The 24322-nt window shown below is 36.1% G+C and overlaps 1 protein-coding gene across 2 annotated transcripts; it reads left to right on the top strand.

Moving 5' to 3' along the window:
• On the top strand, positions 1-23370 carry HJURP (Holliday junction recognition protein). Of its 2 annotated transcripts, XM_054811906.1 has the most exons (13): positions 1-159; positions 1134-1200; positions 2592-2656; positions 4787-4814; positions 9796-9851; positions 11400-11439; positions 14931-14992; positions 15953-16051; positions 16767-16827; positions 17760-19336; positions 19891-19954; positions 21151-21238; positions 22670-23370. In XM_054811906.1, the coding sequence occupies exons 1-13, from the start codon at positions 82-84 to the stop codon at positions 22755-22757; spliced, it is 2373 nt and encodes a 790-aa protein (XP_054667881.1). In that variant the 5' UTR covers positions 1-81; the 3' UTR covers positions 22758-23370. The 2 variants fall into 2 exon arrangements, with proteins under 2 accessions (XP_054667881.1, XP_054667886.1); XM_054811911.1 differs by lacking the exons at positions 1-159; positions 1134-1200 and adding an exon at positions 1503-1633 and having other exon boundaries at positions 22670-23364.
• The last annotated feature ends 952 nt before the right edge of the window (positions 23371-24322 follow it).

The following is a 24322-nucleotide window of genomic DNA, read 5'->3' as shown; positions in this document are numbered from 1 at the left end:
GCGGCGGTGGCTGGGCCGGGTTGTGCGCGCGCGGCGTCCTCGCCGCTCCCTGGCGCCGCGGACGGGAGCAGCCCGCGCCCCATGGCCTTGGACCTGGACGAGCGGCTGCGGCAGAGCAACGCCCGCTTCGTAGCCTCCATCAACCGCATCTTGGAGAGGGTGAGGGCCGCGCGCGCGCGCCGCCCCGGCCGTTAGGCAGGGGCCGTTGGCAGGGGCTGTTGTCGCCGTCCTGAGGCGGGCGCGGAGGCGGCGGCGGCAGCGGGAAAGTTCTGTCACCTGCGCGGCCGTGCCCCGCGGGGCCTCCAGTCTGCCGCAGCCCTGCCTCGCTCCTGCCTGTCACCCATGGCCTCATGCAGCTTTGCAGTTTGTGCTGCTCGTGTGCCTTGGCGTGAGTGAGCTAGTGAAGAGCCAGCTCCTTGAATACGTCCGTATAACTTAGATCCGGGATTGCTAGCATTAAATAACTGACTTAAATATAAGTCCAAGTTGCCGTCATAGTGTACTTAACCCAAATTAGCTAGCATTAGGCGAGGTATTTTCAGTGAAACTACAGAAAGAAGTGGGAGACTCCCTCCACGAATCCTCCTTACTTTAGAGCCATTTTGTGTTTAAAGATGTGGGAACCATACACCTCCGTCCAGAGATGCATGTATTTATTCAGGGATGTCAGCTTTGCTGTTCAGGGAAACGTTTTGTGCTAACGTCTAGGTACTGGTATAAGGCTAAGTCTGGTTCTAGACCATTTTTCTCACATAGCATTAAATTGGATATTTTTATATGCCATGAGGTGTAGGTCTATGCTAAGTGGCTACTTCCAATTACTACAGAGGAAGTGTAGAAGAAACTCTGTAACAGAGTAATTTAACTTCTTTTGAAAACTCTGAAGCCCCATTTTGTCAGTGACTGGCTTGTGCCTTGAAATTCAATGACTTATGTACATGCTTAAGATATATGTTTCCTCTAGGAATTAATATTTCCAGATTGCTGACTTCTAACTTCAGCTAATAAAATAACGTACTGATAATTTCATGTTTTGTTCACAAAAAAAATTGTACAAAACCAATACTTAAAATGCATGTTACAAATTTTGTTGTAATAATTTATTCTAATCTTTAATTGTCTTTTTTCTTTAGTATAATCATCCTTTTGAAGATGATTTACTTATTTCCATGGAAACTCTCACTTACAATACGCCTGATGGTAAGAACTTCTTAAAGCTTCAATATTTACATGCTGTGTATTTAGACTTAGTGAAGCATGCAGCTGGTGGCAGTTACATTTAATTGCAGCAGATAGTGAATTTTGTTCACTTAGGTACCTCATTTTGTATGTAAACTCTGATACACACATTATTACCTGGAGAGTTTATTTATATGCAACATTTTAGTCCATTGCGTGCTCTGTTTTAGACAACAGAAAAGAGTTATTAGCAAAGTTCGGGATAACAATGGTTACTATTTGGATATCTTGTAAGAATAAGAATCAAAATTGAGAAGACTGAGGGGAAACAAAGGAATGGAGGTATTAGCAGGAAGTTGATACACATTAATGGATTGTATAGTTTCATCTCCACTTAGTGTCCTGAAGATTGCTTTGATAAATTTCTGTTATGACAAATGTCAAGGTGGACTGGGTAGGTAGTCTCTTTAACTTCTCATTGAATGTTCATGTGGTTAGCGTAAATCTATACAACATTATGCCATGTCATATTTTTCCAGTGTTTCACTATAACTCTTAATCCATTATAGAGTTGATAATGCTTATGGGGAGCTTATTGTAAGGAAAAAACCCTGTTGTTCTAGAATACATTGCTGAGGGTTTTAGTGGGACTTGTGACTTAGTATCTTGGTGGTTTTACTGGAAAATGAAATGTTCTGCCAGTTTTTATCATCACTGAAGTGAGGATTATGATATGTAAATTACCATATCAATTCTTGTAACGAAGAACGTACTGGACATACATGTGAAGTGCTACCATAGTGTCAAGCCCTATGTAATTGTTGCACCAAATATGATTTACTTTTTCAAGGCCTTTACAGACTGGGAAGTTTGCATTTTATATATATTGTCTCTCGGGAGAAGGAGGAAACATGCATACAGCACTCTAATATAGAGTCTTGGATTTGTAAAGGCTTGGTTATGCTTTTGGTTTAGTAACCTTTATTCAGTATGGAATGAATGTGGATCTCAGTCCTGTAAAGCTTAATTGTAACTTTAAGTAACCTCAGATACCATGTAGTCTGCCTGGGTTAAATAAAATGTAAAAAGTAAAATAATCTGCTTTTTTGCCCCTCTTCATAGCATCTGGGGCTGTAATGCTCTTTGGAATTTAGCTCAGTGTTGTTAGACTCAGCATATGAATTTTTTTTTTGCCTGTCTTCTCAATTAACTTGAAATGACAATATTCTCTTGGTTTGTTTTCCTCTAAGTTTTTGTTTCAGCAATTGTATTGGAGGCTGTTCAGATTTGATAATGTTTTGTTACTGTGTAATACATTTTTGCTAGATGTTTATGTTTGTTAGAATGGTACTTGATATAGGTGGTGTTATAAGACAAGCTATGTTTTTATTGATATCTCTTGTTATTTCTAGGACCAAAACAATGGAGGAAAGTGTCAGCCAAGAAGCTTAAAAAATGGAAGAAGCAAGTACTTGAGGTATCTAATAATATAGTCTTACTCTGCAGTCAAAATGTAGAAATATTTCTTTTTTTTAATGTAATATGTAATAACCTGACGCACTCTCTAGAGAGGTGTGCTGCTTACTGGGGACTCAGATCTGGGATGTCGCTGAGAGACTACCAAGCCTCTTACGGTCCATTGACTATTGTATGCTGCTGCTGTTTCACGTGGGCACCAGTGACACAGCCAGGGGCAGTCTGAGGAGCATCAAGAAGGATTACAGAGCCCTGGGAGTGGTGGTAAGGGATTCTGAAGCACAGGTAGTTTTTTCATCAGTCCTCCCAAAGGGAAGGGGTTTGAAAGGGCCAGCTGAATCTGGCGAATCAACAAATGATTACAGGAGTTGTGCCACAGCCAGGGGATTGGCCACTTAGACCATGGGACTCACTTTGATAAACCTGGTCTACTGGGAGCTGATGGGGTCCATCTGTCAGAGAAGAGGAAGAGCATCTTCAGTCACAGGCTGGCCAAGCTGGTGAAGAGGGCTTTAAACTAAAGTTTCTGGGGGAGGGGAACCTCAATCCATCCCACTCCTACAAGTTTGATTCCAGTGCCAGCAACAGATGCCCAGAGAAGGATCACAGGTCAGCAGGAGAGCACCTGAAGTGCAGCACAAAGGAATTCCAGATACTCCAGCCACTCAGTCAGCTTCATCGGGGGCCCAGCTGAAATGCCTCTATGCAAATGCATGTAGCATGGGGAATAAACAAGAGGAGTTGGTGACATGCGCATGCTGCAGGGCTATGATCTTATTGGTATCATGGAGATGTGGTGGGATGGCTCCTATGACTGGAGTGCTGGAACGGAAGGACACAGGCTCTTTAGGAAGGACATGCAGGGCAGATGGGGAGGGGGTGTCACCCTCTGTGTCAATGACCAGATGGAGTGCATGGAGCTCCACCCTGGGATGGGTGAGAAGCCGACTGAGAGGTTATGGGTCCGATTGAACGGAGGGCAGGGACAGGGGACGTTATAGCAGGGGTCTGCTACAGGCCACCTGACCAGGGAGACTGAGCAGATGAGGCTCTTTATAGACAGATAGGAGCAGTCTCACATTCACAAGCCTCGGTCCTCATGGGCAACTTCAACCACCCTGATATCTGTTGGAGGAACAACACAGCTGGGCATAAGCAATCCAGAAGGTTCTTGGGATGCATCGAAAATAACTTCTTTCTCCAAGTGGAAAAAAAAAAAAAATTTTTTTTAATGCTGTCTGATGGGGACACGTACTTTTGGATCTCATCAGAATATTGTCATTGAAGTTAACATGCATTGAATCAATTTATCTTGGTTCAGGTAATCAGCTTTTCAATTCTGAAGGGCTCACTGGTTTCATCTTTAGATTTTTTTTCTGTAAAATAAAGCTGGAGTAATTAAAGTATCTGCAGTCTCAGCACTCGTGTCAGGCTAAAATCATTACTGTTGTGGGCATATGATCTGTATTTTTTTTATTCTGAGTGTTTACATTAAATAAATACTTGCTTCTCCTTCTATTTCCTGAACTCCCCCATAAGAACTCAACAGTGAAGTTCATCAAAATCTCAGTGTTTCTCACCTAACTGTCAAAATTGCTGCTACATTTCTAATATCTGTCTCAAAAGCTGTGTAGTGTGCCTTGGTAGTTAACATGGAAGCTGTTCTGAACCCCACAGAGTGAGGGGATGAGGAGTGAAATTCAGTCTTGGGGAACAAGAATGGGTTTGATGGAGACAGAAAAGGGGCTGTATTTCCCTTTCCTTTTCCACTCCTGGTAATAGCTTGTGCATCATTTGCTAAACATTACTGCACAACTTTACAGACTAAATCCATTAAGGACTGTAAGAGGAATTCTCTGTCTTGACCTCTTATGTGGGCCGAGGTAGCTATAGCTTATGTTTTTGTAAGGATTTTAACAGCATCAGTATGGCAAGAAGTGAATGATCAGTTAAGTTTTACCATGTATTTGTGGCTTGTCTGGTCAGGTTGTGGGAAACCTGAAGGAAACTGAATGGTTATTTAGGAAGTGCCTCTTGTGAGATATACCGAAGCAAATAAAGGCATTGGTTAAGATAACTTTACTATTCTAAGATTCTTCTGACTTTTTTTTTTTCTTACTTCTAATTGCAGCACAATAGAGGAAGTCAAAGGAATGCAGGTAAAGTGTTTAAAAAAAAAAAAAAGTGCTATAAGTCATCCCAAGAGTCTTGATTTAATAGAAGACATCCTGGTTTTATGCCAAACTCTTTAGGATACTCACTGTTTTTTGTGGGGGGAACCACCCAAAAAAATCCTAACAATACTTATGTTCATAAGGATTCTGAAATGTAGTTTAAGATGAGTAAATACATTATAATTGATGTTCCTATTATCACAAGTTGATTAAAATAATCTTCCCTTATCAGTTAAACAGTAAACTTTTTGTTGTGTTTGTCGGTTTTGTCAGATCTTCACTGAATCTAAAAATTCCAACCCTGACTTACATGAATGAAATGTGGAAGTTTCTAGCCTTTTGAAAATAACTAGATAAGTAGGTTTATTAAAAAAAAGTGTGTTAAAAGAATCTGCATGATGATCTATCAAAAATTTAACAGATTATTCTGTATAGTGAATGAATCAAGCTGCCTGCTGTAAAGTAGTGTATAGTTATTTCATTAGAGATCACCTAACATGATGGAAGTCAAATCAAGACTGCACATAGAAGCATAATTCTGGTACTGCTTAGGGAAATGTATGACACCTGAAGATTTTCTCATTGTTCTGAAAAGGAGCTAGATGTTCCAATAAAATACATGTTTTTACTGGGATAAATGATGGGGCAAATTATGTGTAGTATAGTGAAGGTATGTTAAGCTTTATTTTCTTAAGGTTTTGAGGTGGTTTTTTACAGTGTTGCTTATTTTGACATTCATCTGAGAAACTTTTATGCTGAACATCTGAGGACAAATTGCAACCTAGTGTTTCTCTCCCTCTACAATCATACCAAAACAATTTGTCCATAAACGGTACAGGTATAGAGTTCGAATCAGCTGATGAAATGAAAATGTTGAGCCAGAAAATAAGGGTGTGATGCAAAAAGATTCAGGTGTTCTAGACCTTTGTCTCTAATAATTAGCAAATATATGCTGATGGGTCTGAATAATAAAAAAAAAAAAAAGACTGACTACAATCTGCAGTAAAACTCGTAAAGAAAGAGCATCTAGCAGTTAGTTTTTTTAAAAGATACAATATTTGAAGTCTTTTAGAAGTAATTTTTTATTAATCTTTGTGTTTTGACCTAAGGTCTGAATGCCTTAGAAGTTCTTATTGAAGGAATTTACTTGGAGTTTCTTTAATGCTACAAAGGCTTGATCTAATCAATTTTAAATTTAGTATACTGCATTACAGATAAGGTAGACAAGCAGAAAAATTGATATATTAAAAGTTGGAAAAAATATGTAAGTTAAGCAAAGTCTTTATTATTTAGTTATGTTTTAAATTATCCTAGGGAAGAAATGTTTAAATATTGAAGGTGGGGGAATAGCACTAGTGTTAACAGCTTTTGTTATAAGGAAAAACACACTTTTACAGATTTGTATTTATATGTGTATATTTATATATGCTATAAAAGATAGAATCTTGTAGATTTTGTTGAATTTAAGCAAATCATATTTTGCACTGACTTTTTTATTTGAAACACAAAAGTACATGGAGTAAGCATTTGAACTTGTGGTTGGTGTCACCCTTAAAAAATAATCAAAAACCACGACAAAAAGCCCAACACAACAACAACAACAACAAAAAAAACCTTCTGGCTATGGATTATTAAAGCTAACGTGCAAATTTTACTTACTCTTGTTCTATACTCTTAGGTGGGCCTGATACATGTTTTCAGTTAGGATACATAGAGTTCTGTGTTCTTTAGTGTGAACATTTAAAATATCTTTATAAGACCAAAATACTTACTAATGAACCCCTTCCCTTGGAATATAACTTGTGTTATTTTTTTTCCAACTTGCAATTCTGAATTTTGCTAGAATCTATTTTTACTATTTGGATAGAATGTCCAATACCCCTGTGAAGTTTTACTGTGTAAAATTACAATACTTTGAGTGTTTTTTTAAATATATGGAAGTTCTGCGTATGAGAGGACCAAGTATGTTAAATTTCAGTCTCCAACAAGAGCAATATTTCTGTCCTATATTAGCCACTTAAAATTCTTTTTTGCCTTGAGAAATTTTTGGAAAAAACCTCCACCCTGCACCCTCTATGGTGTTTCATAGATCTTGTTCAGTAAGGGATTTCAATGGGACATTACCACGTTATTCTGATTTCCTGTGTTCCCAATCCAGAAATGTTTGGAAAATGCTTTATTCTATAAAAAATGTATTGCTAATATATTCTAAAGGAAGCATTACTGTAGTTTTTTGCAAAATAGTGAACATCAATTTCCTGAGAAGGTTACAAGCTGAAGCCAGAGCCTTCTAGTTGTATAATATGCTTCATTAACTTTGTATGAGAGAGTGGTTTTATAGCTCAGTTTACTAACTGGTTGAAAAATTCTGCTTAGAATAGCTATCAATGGTCTGCGTGCAAACTGAAGGGAAGCATGAAGGTTTCTTCCAGGACTTGTTCTTAGCAAATTACTAGTTTATACTTTCACTAAGTAAACAGTAAAAGAGGGGATACCCTTAATTAACTCACAGATGATACCAAGTAGGGATGACTGCTGTGAAAGTTGGTCTGACAAATTGGGGCTAAAACTTAAAGTAAACTTTGTGTAATTTCATGCACAGAAGTTCAAAGTAATAGACTTATGTAGGAATAATCAATTGCAGGAAGAGGCAATTTTAAAGTCTGGTTGAGCCAACCGAGAATATCACTCTGTTGTGAAAATAGCTCACAGTGTGCTAGAAGATATGCACAGGTGCCTAGTATGTAAAACAGGTTTTCTGCACTGTTCAACAGTGATAAAACTTGTGGTGGAGTACTTTGCTTTGTATTCAACAGTAGCTTGGCTAGCTGGAGTGAGTCAGAAAAAGAACATTATTAGAGCCACTGGTGATAGGACTGATATGGGGAGGAAGAGAGAGCCTCTAGGTTAAATATTAGAGAAGCTTTCCATATGTAAACATAAGGAAGTCCTGAAATATGTTTCTTAGAGATTATGGAGTTGCTCTTAAGAATGGTTTAGACTTCTCCTAGAGGTAAGTTAGGTATAGTTGTTCCTGCTTTAAAATGGAAGCAGGAATAGATGACATCTTTAGGTTCCTTTCCATATGCTTTTAGCCTTTAGAAAACTGGAAATCTTTGGGTGTATGCTTGGCACTATTAAATAATATAAAGTGTTTATAGGAGTAAATAATACATATGTGCCTGAGTTGTGCATGAGAAGTTTTCTCACCATTTAACAAAAAAAAGTAAATAGCTTGTGATATTTGACATCACTATCTGGAAACAGAAATGCAGAAAAAAGCAAGGACAACAAATTCTGCATTAAACAAACTTGTTTAATGACAGACTTGAGTAGGGGAAATATATCTACTAAAGCACATGTACTATTTTTATTATCTATCACATGCATCAAACCACAAGAATTCCCGCCACAGCTTTAGTACCATCGGAGTCATATGTTTGGAGATATGGGTCTTCTCTTTTGGGAAAAATTAAATTTCTGTAATTTATGCAGTATTAACAATCAATTTAGGCAATAATTTTTAAATGCACATCATAACCGTATGCACTGTATACACACTTGAGAGGTTGTAGCTGTTATAGATACCTTTTTAAATCTAGCAAGGTGATTGTTAGAAATGTAACTTTTTTCAGCAATACCAAAATAGTTTTCAGACTGAGTATTTCTAATAGCAACGATATCTGGCTGTTGTGGTTTAACCTGGCAGGCAGCTAAAGTAACCACACAACTGTTTGCTCACTCCCCCTCCTCCCAGTGGGATGGAGAAGAGAATTGAAAAGGAGTGCGGGGTCAGGGGAGAGGGAGGTAAAACTCGTGGTTTGAGATAAAGACAGTTTAATAGGACAGAAAACGAAGAGAATAATAGTAATAAAAAAATATACAAATCAAGTGATGCACAACACAATTACCCACCACATGGAACTGATACTTGGCTAGTTCCTGAGCTGCGGTGCCTCCTGGCCATTTCCACCAGTTACATACTGAGCATGACATCGTATGGTATGGAATATCCCTTTGGCCAGTTTGGGTCAGCTGTCCTGGCTGTGTCCCCTCCCAGCTTCTTGGTCACCCCTCCGCCTTCTCGTTGCCAGGCCAGTATGAGAAGCTGAAAAGTCCTTGACTGCTTGGCAACAACTAAAACATCAGTGTGTTATCAACATTATTCTCATCCTAAATACAAAACACAGCATTACACCAGCTGCTAGGAAGAAATTAACTCTATCTCAGTTGAAACCAGGATACTGGCTTAGAGGCTAGTTGTGAAATAAGCTTATGTGGAAGTCATGTTTATTTGAAGTCTGCTACTTCTCTGTGGGTCTAATAGGTTTGGGGTTTTATTTAAATCTGTTTGACTTGTGATACCTGATGAAGAACAAAGTATAGATTGAAATGTATAAAAGGGAGATCTCTGCTAAATTAGACAGCTGTTATACTCTTTATATTTTTCCTGCTTCTTATGAAATAAATGGGGAGGGGAAACCCACAAAGTTTGTGGGTGGGTCGGTCTGTGCAGAAAGCCAGGCATAGCAGTTGTGGAAGGCACCCTTGCCAAAAATGATTAAAAACGTGCAATAGAGGTTTGGGGCTCTACCCTCAAGTTTCAGGAGTAGTTAGTCTTTTGCTTATCCTTTTCAACCTATGCAAAGAAAAGCGCACAAAAAGTTTGCAGTTGTCTTCCTTTTCTACAAGCGATACCACTTGATAAAGGGGCAAATTTTATTTTCTGTGGTGCTTCATGGTTTAAGAAGAAAATATATGGTAGATGTACATCTCTGATCAGAATTAGTCTGGTATATTTGACTAGAATGTTGTTCTATCACTTGTCTATTCTTTGTTTCAGTCCTATGTATGTAATAAATATTTTTCAAAATAAGTAAGAATATATACAAATGAAGAATTAATGAGTTCAGGTACAACATTGATCTATGACCTATCTAACTTTTTTCCTTCCATACATGCTAAGATGTCTCACAGCAACAGACCAGTGCTTTTGAAGATGGACATTCAACAATACATCAGGTATGGGCACCACACTGGATCTACTTTTAGAAAGCCTCTTTGGGAAAATGTATTTATGTAGTCAAAAGCTAAGAAATTAATCATGAGCAGGTGGTCCTGTATCATAGCTATAAAGTTAGATTTTAAAGATCTACTAATTGCTGAACTGAATCACTCTATTCTCTATAAATAAGTAGTTCTGAAAAAATTGAGGGCTTTAAGTATTTTGCTGCAGTTGTTTCACTGCAGTTCTTTGAACTTCAGGTATCTTATTAAACAATTCCTTTATATTTCCCCACATGTAGTTGCATTATTTTAGGAAAGATGTGTCTTTACTTACCAGGTACATGTTCATGTAAAATTCAAATCTTCATGTTCTGGTTAATGTTGATCATCTAGTATACTTCCCCCGATTGTTTCCTCCCCCGATAAGTTCTGTGCTTTGAGATGGTGATGAATTCAAGTTCTGGACTTCTATATGTGGTGGTCTAATACATTTTGTGATGGTGGATTCATGCAATTTATTTTTTTTTTCAGTTTTACTCTGCCCCTGTGCATGTTGTTTATGTCATAGGCTTTATGTATGTTTCATATAATTACATATCCTCCCTTCCTTTGTGATATTTGGAGTATTGAATAACAGCCATGATATCAGTCATAGATTTCAGCTGAATTATCTTCTTTTAAGTTTATTTAAAGGGAGATAGAGCATTGGACATAGACTTTAAACCATCAAGTGTCTTTTTAGTTAGGCAATACGTGTGTCTAACTTTTTAAATTATTATTTGTCAAATCTGTGGTTGTCTAGAATTAACTTCTTTTGACTCCTTACCTATTCAGCATTTGAAGAGCGATATGGGCCATCTCACTCATCACTCCTAATTATTTGTTCTAAATAGATGGTAGTTAGGACTGTCTCATTTTATTGATGTAATTTTAACCCACAATACACTAATTTTGTGATTGAACTGGACAGAACAGACTTAGACATTTTTTTAAAAGAAATTCTGAAGCACGTGATGTCAGATGTGGATTGTAAACATTTAGTAAAGGCTCCTTATCCATATAAATGAGCTTTTTATGTAAATAGCAAAACTACAAAATAGAGCAAAAAAACCTATTTGAAATATTATATATAGATTGATTGAAGTAGGCAATTAAGAATTGTTTAAAGCGGGCAGTTAAGAAACTTTCCGTATACATTGGAACACAGAGAAAATGCCCGGTACATACTGATAAAGATTTGGTGATTAGAGTTCATCTGTCAACTGGTTTTTGCTCTTGTTGTATAACAGCTTCTCCTTGCATTATTTGTCTGAATATAGAAGGACTGGGAAGAAAATAGTTCTCCCCATTGAGTAATCAGATGTGGATCAAGACAAATTTGTGTATGGATTTGTTAATAAAGATGGTGTCATTTGGACATAGTTTGTGGAATATGACTGGGTTTGTTTCATGACCACCACCCCCCAAAAAAAATTGAGCAAGTAGTGAGACCAGAAAATTCTACAGACTAGTTAATACAGCTTATGCTACCAGGTCTTAAAATTCCTTTCATATGCTTTTAAGGAATCTCCAGAGAACTCTCGTGTGGATGCATCTGACATAGGTGGGTTTTTTAATTTACTTTTTAGCTACCTCTTTTAACTTTTTGAGAAAGATTGCAAATAACTTTTTCATAATTTTCTAATACAGTAAAAATAATTTTAATACGTGTTCTGTACCTTTTCAGAAAATAGAGACTAGGAATAATGAGGGACTGAGGTACTGGTAGTACTATGAAATCAATATCCACATTCCTCTTTAAAATCTCAATCCTGAATCCCTGATATGTTCGAAAGTCAATGTGGAATATGTTCAATTGTGTTTTCTTCATAAAGGACCGGTGAAATCAAAATTTTGGCATAAGTGATAACAGAAGTTGTATTAATAATTAGAATATATACGTTAATATCTAATGGTCTGGTAAACATGGATATTGCATTCAGCTGCAGCAATACATCTTCACTAGTGTTTGTAACACTTTCGGCATCAGTCTTGTGGCCAGTTTTGAGTGGTTTTGACCTTATATTCACAAATAATTACTTAATTTTATTAATTAATGGTAACAACCTTTGAATGACTGTTTTTAAAATATTTAAAACTCGTATTACTCAAGATCTTTTGATTCTTGTGCATATAAAAGCTTACTATATTGCATAAATTAAACTATGGATAGGTGGTAACCAGTATTTAATGATTAAAAGAGCAGTTGCAGCAAAATATGGTTAGCTGGTGGTTTAAATACTCTGGTATAAATTAGGTGCTTCATACACATAGCTGTCTCCAAGGCAGATGATTACTCCTCTGTTGAGGGAAAACAGCAATATCAAATTTGTCCTCCTGTCATTTGAGAGGATAATCTCAAGTATCTATCTGAATGATAAAACTTCTTCAAATTTAGAAAATGTGACTTCATTTTTTTTCTCAACCTGTGCAATGAAATATAGGAAACAAATTTCAGAGGCATCTGTAGCTTAGTTTCTGTAAGTGTCCTTTGTGTCTTTTGCACTCGTGGGATAAATGAGTGATGCGGTTCAGACTCTGGTATCTTCATAGCAGAGTATGATAATATGATTATCCACTCCTCCTCCTTCTCTTGTGAATGTTCTAGGAAGAGACTGGAGAGGATTTATAGCATCCTTGGTGAGTCCCAGCTATCTCCAAATACAGTAAGACATAGAAATTAGCTTCTTAGAGGTGTGGGATTGGATTCCTCACTTAAAAATGGAATTCACCTAGGTGTTTTGGGGTTTTGTTTTGTTTTTTTCTTTATATATGTGTATAAAGTTAGCAATAGGGCGTGTTAACTGTTAAGAAAAAAGTGTATCTTTAGCAAAAACTTTAGCTTTGGCAGGTTTTTTCCATCTTTAGTATCCATACAGAATGCTTCACGCTTCTCAGTGAAGGCAGTGTTTCTTCCAGGTATTATATAGTATTTTTGTTCTAAAAGTATGCAAAGCCTATCAACAGCAGGTATAAATAAAGTGAAACAGCTCTCACCTGTGCCTGCAAGTATTGGTCTGCCCTTAATAGGGAAAATTATTAGGTCTACTTACTTTGGTTTCACAGGAAGTAGTATGGCAAAGTATAGTGATATCTGAACAATTCTTTTTATCTGTTAGGATAGTATCACAGAAAAATGAATTTATTTGGAGAGAAAGGGGAGAAAGTTCAATCTGAATTGTATATGTATTTCTAAGTGTGTTTAAATCTAGAAGATCACATCAAAGTCAAAACTTAAAATTTACAGTACCCCCCTTACTAACATATTCATCTTTTAAATAAGATATGTCTCTTAGGTAACAATAGTGTATTGCATCTCCAGTGAAATAACCTCCTGGTCAAATTTTCCAGAGAGAAAGGTGGGAGTTGTTGCTCTCTGTCTATTGTCTGCACTTGAAGAAAAGTGTCCCCGAATTTCACTTTTGTCCCTTAAGCACTTTAAGGTTCCCTGGAGAAGATACTTCGCTTTTTGTCATTCTGTGCTGTGCCATGGTCCTCTGCTAGTTGCAGTGATTTGAAGTATGATTGACAATACATTGAAGACATCCTAAAATTACACTCTTGTGAGGTTTCACACCTAGAAGAGTGTTCAACTTGTATACAGATCAAATCATTCTATGATACAAGCTATTTTCTAATAATTTGTAATTGGCATGATGGAGTTGACCATTCCTGGACACAGGAGTTGTTACCTTTATCTCAAGAATCTCCGATTTTTGTAGCAGTATAGTCTGGTCATCTCAGTGGCATTCTGCCAGTTTGGTGCCCAGTTCTGCTGGAGGAAGAAGGCTGTATGGCAGAAAGAGTATCAGCTGTCACAGCAGAAACTGGAGGCTGAAACTTTTCCAGATTAAAACATTAACATTTTTACTGCTTCCGCCATTGAGGAGGATCAATCAACATATTGATGTTTAGTAACTGATTTCCTGTGGAAAAAGTGGCCGCAACTTTGCCTTCCGTTATTCGTGTGGGAAGAAGCTTTTATAATCTCACAGGTATAGGTTTCAATTCTAATAAAATAATTCTGCTGGGGTCAGGTGGACTATCAAAGCCAACCTTCTGCTTGCTCAACATTTTCACCAGAAGGTGGGCAATCATGTTGTCTCCCACATAGGTACTGTTTCTTTCACATGTATCTATCCTAGTTCTATGGCAGCAGCTGTCCACAGAGCTTTAGATGATGATTGCGCTGACAGGGAACAAAAAAAGGAAGATGGGATTAGCTGGAAAATATTTTCATTCTGGTTTTAGTAATTTAAGAATAGCATGAAGAGACAGTAATGTGGTAGGTATCATTAGCAAGATTTTTTTTCACTCATTGTTTTCCTTTTCAGGGTTATTCCCCTTTTTTCTTTCCCTCCCTGCCATGAACATGATCATGGGACAAAGATATAACAGCTATGGAAATTCAGAAATCAGGGTTTACAATTCAGTCACATGTTTTATGAACATGAAAGACTGAGGCTTTAGCCAATGATGAATCGGAAGGTCTGGCTACATCTAGCAGAAAAATGTTTTGTTGGGTGTCATTCAAAATTCCCACAGAATACCTAAGAATTGAGTTGGAAGATTTGGACTTGCTTTTTAATATTATCAAGTCTGTCTTATTTCTTACCTTGGCAGTTCTAAGGCAGTCTGGACAATAAGAAACAAAGAAAAGGAGGTGTGGCAGAAGGTCCTTACTATCTTTGTTGGGATATTTAGGAATGTAGTGGGAAATAAGTGGGAATGATACATTAATGAATAGTGAATCTTGCAGACCAGTGCTTTGAAAATATTTTACTCTCTGAAATGGTTAGCATAAATTGTTTGTAACCAGTTCTTCAAGGTTTATCTTCACTCTTCTTTGTTCCCCTCAAGTCATTTATGAACCTATAAACCATACTTTTCAATTGAACTTGAAATGGAAATGTAATACAAAGTTTTAGTGTAGAAAACAATTTTCTAAGAGGGAACCAGTTTAGTTAATAAGTTATACAGTGTGTGTTTAAAAACATTTCTGGTTTTGCTTTGAGTTCAACTAGATTTTATTTAGTAATTATCTTCAAATTGTAGATGAAGAAAGTGACGCTGACATAGTTTCAGTAAGAAGACAATTTGAAGACATTCACTTCCAGGTAAAAATTTCTGGTTTCTAATGTAATGGAATAAGTTTGTGTTCAATAGAAATGCTTTCAACAGAGAAAGCCATACAATGTATTGCATGGAACAGGCAACCCTGAGAAAGGCTATTATAGCTATGGAAAAAGAATAACCAGATGAATCGCAAGGTGAAAACACTTATAAAAATGTGATTGTTCACCTGGGATTCTAGCATAAACAGGTAACATGATTTTTTTTTAAAAAAAAAAGTAGATCTGACATAATGGCTACCCTAACAAAAGCAGACTGGAATCTTCTGCTGTTGTTTCCCAAACTAGACTATGGGTATCAGGACTACCCAAAGTAGTTACATTGATGAAGAACAGTGCAACACACTTTGTGTGTGAAGCCATTCTAATCCTGTGTTCTACTTGCTCAAATACAATTACTAAAAATTTAATCTAGTTTCCTTACTTGTTAAGCATATTTCTAGGCATTATTGTGTCTCTGACAACAGCTAATACAAACTGCTTTAGAAAGCAAGAGTTTCGCTAATGAAAAATGTTTGCCATTTATCACCAAATGCTTTTAGATTTTACGCAGATGTGCCTTACAGAGTAGACCTTAATTTGTATATGAATTCATGGGATGTTAATAATAGATGTAAAGATTTGCAGCCATAACTACCAGTGCTTTGTAATCTAACACTAGGACTTTTGTTTGGTTTTATCAGTGGGTTGTCTGAGGCAGGGAGTGCTTTTCCCTGCATCAATAAACAAGCTGGTTATCTGTTTTTATGTGTCTTCACATACAGTTGCTTCTCAGGAATTTTTTTTTTTTTTACATATAACGTATACATTAAAAATAAGTTTATGCTGGTTGGATATCCTCGTCTGAATAAGACTAGTTTGAAGTAAATCTAAGTAACGTGCTTGGGTTTGTCAGTGTCAATAACTATGTGTTTTAATTAACTCTTTTTTCCCTTCCCCTCTAAGAATCTGTATGTAGATGATGGCAAAATTCAAGAGAAAGTAAAAGTTCAAGTGGATGTGATAGTACAAGATTATGCTAGAAAAATTCCGAAGTGGATTACGGTAACATATTTCTCCCATTCTAAGTAATTAGTTAATTAGAATAAAATAAGAACTCTGACTGCATAACAATGAATTCTAATACAGCTTCTCTGCTGTTAGAGCAATGATTTGTAAGAAACAGCAGGTGATATCCAAATTTTTTATTTATTTTTTTTTTACTTTTATACTTTGTTCTTTGAACCCTGATGTGCAAGTTAATCTTCACGTCATTAAGTTTTCTGAAAAGGCTAAATTTGAGGTTTGTAGAGAAAAAAAGGAATTTTAGCTTTATTTTGGTTTTGGGAGTGAGGGGAATTGGGGGCGAAGGGTTATGTTACATGGTACGGCTTCTGTTTCCTACTAGAGTTACCAGAGATGAGTTGCTAGAGTTACCAGCTAGATGATTATCTAGCTATATATATCCATGTATAAATTCTCATATTTGGGAAAGGGATTAAAATATGATACATAGTGTAGAAGTGGCAAAGATGATAAATAGCTTTCCAAGATTAAACTGGTAATTCTTAAAAATTTTTACTGAAGTTTGAGTAGACTTTTTTTCTCCTTGTCTGAAATTTACTAAGCCCCTTAGGACCATAACTCTGAACAGGACATAGTATAGTAAGGAGACAGTAGGAGGAGTCACAAATAAGGTTTTGATGTTACCTTTAATGTGAAGAAAAAAAAAAAGGCAGGATATTAGATTATGTGTCTTTTTTGTTTGTTTCTTTTTCAGATAGCACCTCAAGATTCATCGGAAGGCCTTCATTTAGCTTCACCAGTGCAAGAACTAATTGGTACAACTAAATCTTTTGATTGTTAGTCAAATATGTTAGTTATAAAATATATTTTTATTAAAATTTATTACAAATAAGTGTTTAATTTTTGAAAACACAGAGGCACTACTTGTCCAACAGAAAAGTTCAACTAGTCGGATTCTTAGAGAAGTTAGACATGATTTTGATTATGGCAAAATGTATTTGAAAAATAGAAAATAAATAACTTGTATACATAAAACCAGCTTTTCTTAAATAGGACCAGGAAAAAAAAATCCATAGTTGCAAAGCTCAGCAGCATTAAGCTCAATTATGCTCAAAGCATAATTTTTTGGCTCTTCTTACTTTAAATTCAAGGAGTGTAATGAATGACTTTGGGTCTACTGGTAACTGGTACTCAAAATGTTACTTCGTTAGTAAACTTCTTCCAGAAGCTCTCCAGACTTGATGCAAACCTGAGATATAATTTTGGTGTAAATATTTCAAGCCTAATAACTACAAAAAGCATTATCTTCATTGTGCTTTACAGCAAGCAAAGCTGCGCTGGGACTAGCCAAGTACAAAGCTTTCACGTAATATGGAAATAGAGTAACAAAACCTGTAGGATCAGGCTCTTCCTCCTGGTCAGAAATCACAAAAAGCAAAGCAGTCTGCCTCTACAATGAAAATATTTTATATCTATATATTAAGCTATTTTAAAATATTTTTTTCCCAACACATTTCATTCAATATGGTTAGGAAAAACCTTTTCATTTTTTTCTTAATGGATTGTATGTTAATTATTCATTTAGCCTGGCAAAAAAGCTTAATGAAATATGCTATTACAGTAAGACTATCTGTACCACATGCAATTGTTTCTAATTCATGTAATACATTACTGGAAGTGCCCTAATAGGTTTGGGATTTTTTTCTTCTTCTGGCTTTTTGTGATTAATTTGGGTTTTTTTTAATAGGCAACCAAGCTGCTGTTTGCAGAAAGAAAGTAGAGTTGTCAAATGAATGTTCTTCATCCAGATCTCTACAGTTACAAATTTCACCAAATACAATAACCGTACCCAGGCATCGACCTTCTCCACAACTGAATCAAACTTACTATGATAGTATCTTGGAAGAATACCAGTCTGCAGATGAGGAATGCTCCTGGAACAATGTAACTCTTGCAGACTTGTATCCAGTGATGGTAGAGATACTTACAAGGCTCATGACAAAGCAGTATCGGAGAAAAGAGTTAAAATACATATTTAGATACTTAAGGCACAAAAGATGGCGTTCCAGAAGACCAAAGTTCAATGTCACTGTAGACAAAATAAGAGGGTTTAGGCCTCCTAAACTGAAGCAAGCACTACTCAGCATATGCAGCAGCAGAAGTGAAGACATCCAGAATCAAACTTTTGGAAATGAGAACAGAGAACTTTGTGATGACAAATGTTCCACTGATAATTTATCTGGTCTGGCACCTTATTCTTACATTGATGCAAATGAAATCGAAATGGACTACTCTGACTCAAGTTTAGAACATCATTTGTTATCTGGAAAAGGCCAAAAAGTCTCCAAACAGACTGTTTTTCCTAGTGTTATGGCTAGAATGGGAGAGACATTTCTAGTTGAAGATGGGTTACAGACCACTGTCTCACCGAAGAATTCAAAATGCAGAGAAAGTGAAAAATTGGCTTACAAATGTTCCTCAGAGTATGGTTTTATAACATCTACTGCCAGTTCAGGGTCAACAGCACTTCATCTATTAAAAGAGAGTAAAACTCAAAAAACTGACTTTCCTGGTGGTGATACCTCAGAGTTGTGTTCATCTGCTTGCAGGTCCTACAGCAATAGTAACACTTTTACACTGGTCGCAAACTCTTCTCTTGCAAGATCATCAAATACTTTGCTCATAAATCCTGAAAAAAATTCTGAAAGACGAATTTCTTTGCAGCGCAAACACTCGTTTTCCTCATTGTATGTGAAGCAGAGTCCTTCAAAGATGCCTCAGAAATATGAAGATGCATTTGAAAAACTCTACTACAAACTGTGTTCCAAAGAAATCCAAAAGCCTTTGACATTGACAAGACCTCTTTCAAATTCACAAAGCCTTGAAGAGAAAGAAAGATTAGTGAAGAGTAATTTAAGTGATTCTGAGAGGTCTGATATACAGTATGATAGAGAATTTGACAGGATCTATGAGCAGTTGTGTAGTGAGGCTGTTCCAAAACTTCCTGGGTTTCAGAGAGCTTCAAATCTAAGGAAATATGAAGGAATACAGATGTCTGAAACTGTAAATGCTCTCGTTAACTCACCTGTTCGAACTTTATCTGCAATTCCCAGAGTTAAAAGACTAGGAAATTTTCAAAATGATTTTCTTTGTTCACCAGTAAAGCGACTGAAAAATATACCAGAACGTTATTTTCCGTCACCAAAATGTCAACAGATTTCTCACAGAAAAAATGTTAATCTTCAGACAGTTGGCATGGATTTTTTGAGCACATACAATGGCAGTAACACCAACTTTTTTGACAGTCACAACTGTCAGAGTCAGGTACTTAAGGACCTTGTAAAAAAAGTGATTGTATACTTTTTGCTGGTATTTGGAGAAGGGCTTAAAAATGGAATAGAGCTGGAAGCTGTTAAAGCTAGTGACAGCACGCTTCTGGTGCTATTTGTTCAGTAGGGTTGGTTTACAGGTTTGGGGTCTTGGGGATTTTTGTTTACTAAAATATAAGTTGTATGAAGTCTCCTGGATCATATGAGGAAGCTCACTGTATTTAATAACCTTGAAAATGGTTATACAATACTCAATAAAAGATTTTGTTACGCTTTAATAGACTGTGTCACTGGTTAAAATAATCTCAAACTGTGACCCTGTTAATTAAGGTGGTGTCCTCCTGAAATAATGACTTTTTTTTTTTTCATTTTATAGATGTACAAGGTGAGGCAAACAAGCTTTACTAAGTTCCATTGGAATCGTTAGACTTGTTGATTTAAATATTAAATCAGGCCCTTATGTCCAGGTTCTCAGTCACTTTTGAGGCAAGCTGTGAAATAATATGTGAGTTTTTGCACCAATGTAATCTGGTGATTCTTTATTTTCAGGACTCTGGATTTCATGCCTCTTCAGATAAAACTTTTCTTGGTATTCCTGGTACTTTCCTGCAAGGTTAGTTTCAGAGACTTTCTGAATTACTACTTTAGCAATATCAAGCACTTCTTCAAAGGGTAAATCTACAGATGTCAATAGACCACTGTCTAGGTTACAGCTTTTCTTCCTCAGTAATAATTGGGTGTGTTTAAGTGTTCTTTAAGGAATCTATACAGAAAAGGGTTTCCTGAATCTCATGTTAACAGCTATTTAAGAAGCTTTTCTTTAGGTTAACTAGGACTTTTCCTACTAAAGTATTCCTTATTATCCAATGGTTTTCTCTCTTCCTTTTTTTTATTTTAAGTTTGCTGTTGCTTTTACTTTCTGTATCTAAATATTCAGCAGGAAATGCATAGTTTGTTAATCCTGCACTTCAATAACCAGATGCTTTTGTTTGGATTCTTCAGCTTTACAAAAACTTGCAACTGAGCTGTTGCATGGGTACTATTGCTTGCTTAGGTGAATTAGTTTATTAATCTGGATAATGAGGCATTTGCCAGTTCAGGACAGTAGAACTTTATTATTAAAAAAACACCAAAACTACATTAGTTTAAGACTTTAGATGCTACTTTTTAGATTTCCTTTTAAAAATCTGATTTTGGTTAAAGTATGTTTATAACATAACCTGAACTTTTTTCCTGCTAAGTAAAATCACCAATGTTTATTATCCATATTTTATTTTTATGAACCTTGTCATCAAGATAACTAATGTGTAAAGGAAAATACCGAAGAAGGTGACTTGAAATATTGTCAACTGGTATACAAGAAGAAAATGGCAAAAGCAATGCATTTGTTTGCATGGTTCTTGCCTTGTTGCATTTTCATTACCAATTAATTGTAGAGAATTTGATTATTTGAGGTAGACTTATCCCATCTGTCTTATTTTGTCTTCCTCAAATTTTAACTCATACTTTGTATTACGTTTTTTTGATATCAACAGTTTCTTCTACCTTTTTCCAATGTTGATAAATTGTAAGCATTTTGGAGAAACCTAGCTTATAGTTAAATATATTCAGTGTATAAAATGTATTTGAAATTTATTTTTGCCAGAACCTTTTGCATTAGAATATTTTCATAATTAAGTTTGCTCATTGAATTATGCCAATGAAGTATTACCAATGTCTTAGTAGGCTAATATTTTAACAACATACTGTAGTGTCCACGCTACTCAGCATTGTTCTTACACTCTTCATACTACTGTTTCTCATCACCAGAATCTGGGATTGCAGATGCCCACTGTGGTTGGGCTAGGGAGATGAAGAATTACAGCTCTTCTGGAAAGGCACAGAAGTGTCACCAAAGGTAAGTGCCTTTTGAGAAAAGAAATTTCAAAAGAAATTCTTGCTGCTCTACATATACATTAAAGTTATGGAGGTTGTCGCTTACATGCGTACTTCTAGAATGAAAATCAGCATGGATGCTTTAGAGAGCCCAAGCTAATCAAATCTGCTGACTTGAACACTGGGAGGCAAGAGTCTGTGGGCAAAACTAGCCAGATTCCAGCTTAGATGGCCAGTGAACACAAGCTAGTAAGATGGCCTAACAGAATAGTTACTCTAGTCCTTCATTTGTGTTCATTATAATCATTTGTTATTTTAAATAAAAAGCAGCTGCATGATTTAAAAAAGTTTCAGTTTAAGCAAAGAGAGAATTAAAACTTAGAGGCTTGGCTTACAAATATATAGCAATATCGATAAAGATTGTATTTAGATCATTTTTGATATAATGGAGGATTGGAGGGAAGCTGATGAGTATACAAGGATGTTTCTGTGATGTTGAGTATTCCCATTTAGCTGAGTAAATTTCTGCTTGGTTCTTGGATTTCTACCTTTTTCCCCTCACTTCTTTTTCCTGACTCCATACAAAATAGCCCTCCCTATGAGATTAGTAATTGTTCTGAAGGAGAAGGTTTACCTTTCCTTAATGCATGTAAGTAGAGAAGTTTGAGAGAGTAGGAAATCAGGATTTCACAGAGTGCTTTCTTGTCAAGCCATCTTTGTTCCTTAATTACACAAATGTATGTTTGCTGATTTGTAGCCGAAACGGACCCTCAGCTGGCAAGCTTCCTTAACTATGGTTCCCAGCAGTGTAGGTGCTCCTTAATGGCTTCAGAGCCCTCAGAAGCTTTATGCTTAAGCCATGTGGCAAAATGCTGTATGTTGTAATGAATCGTGGAAAGAAAAGGAATAGTGTCATCTTGTCTGGAACTTGATTGCCTTTATCTAGAAGATGATTATGAAAAAGATATTTCAGAAAAGGAAATGTTCATAGCTGATAAATTTTTCTTCAGCTCTGTGTAAATGCTGTCCTACAGCTATACTGCTATACTTAATTGTCAGATGTAAACCAAAAATAGTTTAAAATAGATGTTAAAAAATAAATTATGCCATTTCTAAGTAATACGCAAGGAAATAAGTGTATTCTCACTTGTATCTTTCATTTTTAGCTATTTGTGAATACATTCAAAGATTACATCTCAAAGTTTAATAGATATTTATAGAATTTAGGTTAATGTACTAGCATTACTGAGACATTAAAATGACATAGGATGAAAAGCTTTTTCTCCAGCTGAAAGCCCATAGGAATGCAGACAGGGAGTCCTGCTGCTGTTCACACTCAAGATGTTCAGATACCTTGCTTTGGTAATTTGTTTAAATTTCTTTATATTCATCAGAGTTTCAGCAAGCATAGTATTTTTGAGTAATTTATCATCTAAACAATTCTTTTCTGTAGGGTATCCAGAAAACTAAGCTACAGTGATGGGAAAGACCAAAATCCTAGCAATCCCTTGAATGACTTCCTGGTCAAAACTCACCAATGAGCATTCATGGACAGCTACAGAGAAAACACCGTTTTATAAAGTTTCATTTTGTTTTGTTTTTCTTTGTTTTTCCAAGAATCAAGGATGTATTATATGTATGTAATATACAATTAATCCTGATTTATACTTCCTGTAATATAAATCTTCAGGAACTGCTTCGTCCCTTCTGACAGGGCATTTCTTACTCCTTTGGCTTCATCAGGTATCGCAGGGAATCAGGGTTCCTTTCTATGGTTAAGTTTAAATTACGTATTTAGTAGTATTTATAATAACAGAATGTGATCTGTATTATCATTTTATCTGCTGTGATAAGCTTTGGCTCTTAATGTATTAAGAATAAGATATATAACAAGCTCTTTCTGATGAATTTCTACCTATTCATGCTATATAGATGTATCAGTAAACTGGGCTGGATGGTCCAAATGCAGTATTATATGCTATGACTTGTAATATGCCTGCTATGTAATTTTAATGTTAAATTTTCTAAGTAACTCACCAAAGTTGATTATTCAATAAAATTTTATAACTTTTAGTGGAAATGATAGTTATATGCTGTGTTCTGACAAAATTCTACCTGACACAATATATATTCTAAATAAAAACCTGTTCTGAACAAATAACCTGCTTTCAACATTTTTTTTAGGTATGCAAATTCTCAGGAGTTTGTATACCTACAGCACATACATGAGAATGATGTGGCAGGGCTCCACAGATTTTTTCACTGCTGTGTTCTTTCTTGGCAAGGAGATTTAGTGGTATGTGTCAGGTCAAGTACACTCTGTTTTATCAGTATTGCCCTTTCTCAGCTTTCTGAGCTCCAGAAAAGGAAAAAATAATTTTCATAGAATGGTTTGGGTTGGAAGGAACCTCAAAGATATCTAGTTCCAACCCCCCTGCCATGGCTTTACTTCATTTACTTTGTTACTTTGGCTTTACTTCATTTCTGGGCACACAGGAGAGTTTTACGATACTTTAGCTCTTAAAACGAAGATCTTGTCTTAAGTCTTGTTCTTGAATGAAGCAAGAAGTCAGCTTCAGTGAGGTTTACTCCACAATAAGACAAAAACTTCTGCAATATACACACACATGTATTCTATCCCTCGTCATTTGTATATTATATTTTCTACAACAACAGCAACAACAGATCACCTTTTAGAAATGCTTTTGTGGCTCATTTTTCTTCCTGTTCCAGACATGGATGAACTGTAGGGAATATGCTACCTTCCCCTTGGATTGTTGAGGTAATTATTTCCCAGCATTTCTTGATACACCAGTACTGAGAGATTACATAAACTCCATTAATGTTTTCTGTTCTTAAAGGTAAACTGGAATTGGGCTTGGACATGCTCTGACTCTAGATGTGACTTCTACATGGCAACCTGAATGCAGGCTTACCCAAGTAGGAAGGTAAGTTTAGTTAAACAACATAGCAATAGTTCATTGTATCCATGAAAATTACTCTGAAAGAATTTTAAGAGGTAGTTCTTGAAAAACCTTGAGGCATTGGAAGATAAGCTCATCCCAATGCCACCTTTTTGATGCTAGCAGTAGCAAAAAATGGGAGA

This window comes from Grus americana, chromosome 1, assembly GCF_028858705.1.
Source record: "Grus americana isolate bGruAme1 chromosome 1, bGruAme1.mat, whole genome shotgun sequence".
NCBI lineage: Eukaryota > Metazoa > Chordata > Aves > Gruiformes > Gruidae > Grus > Grus americana.
This window is presented reverse-complemented; position numbering and strand designations above follow the sequence as displayed.

Excerpts from the sequence above, each read along its gene's own strand:
- HJURP (XM_054811906.1), top strand. The coding sequence starts at position 82 with ATGGCCTTGGACCTGGACGAGCGGCTGCGGCAGAGCAACGCCCGCTTC. Across the intron at positions 16,828-17,759 it reads ACCAGTGCAAGAACTAATTG|GCAACCAAGCTGCTGTTTGC; the intron begins GTACAACTAAAT and ends TTTTTTTAATAG. Across the intron at positions 19,337-19,890 it reads GTCACAACTGTCAGAGTCAG|GACTCTGGATTTCATGCCTC; the intron begins GTACTTAAGGAC and ends CTTTATTTTCAG.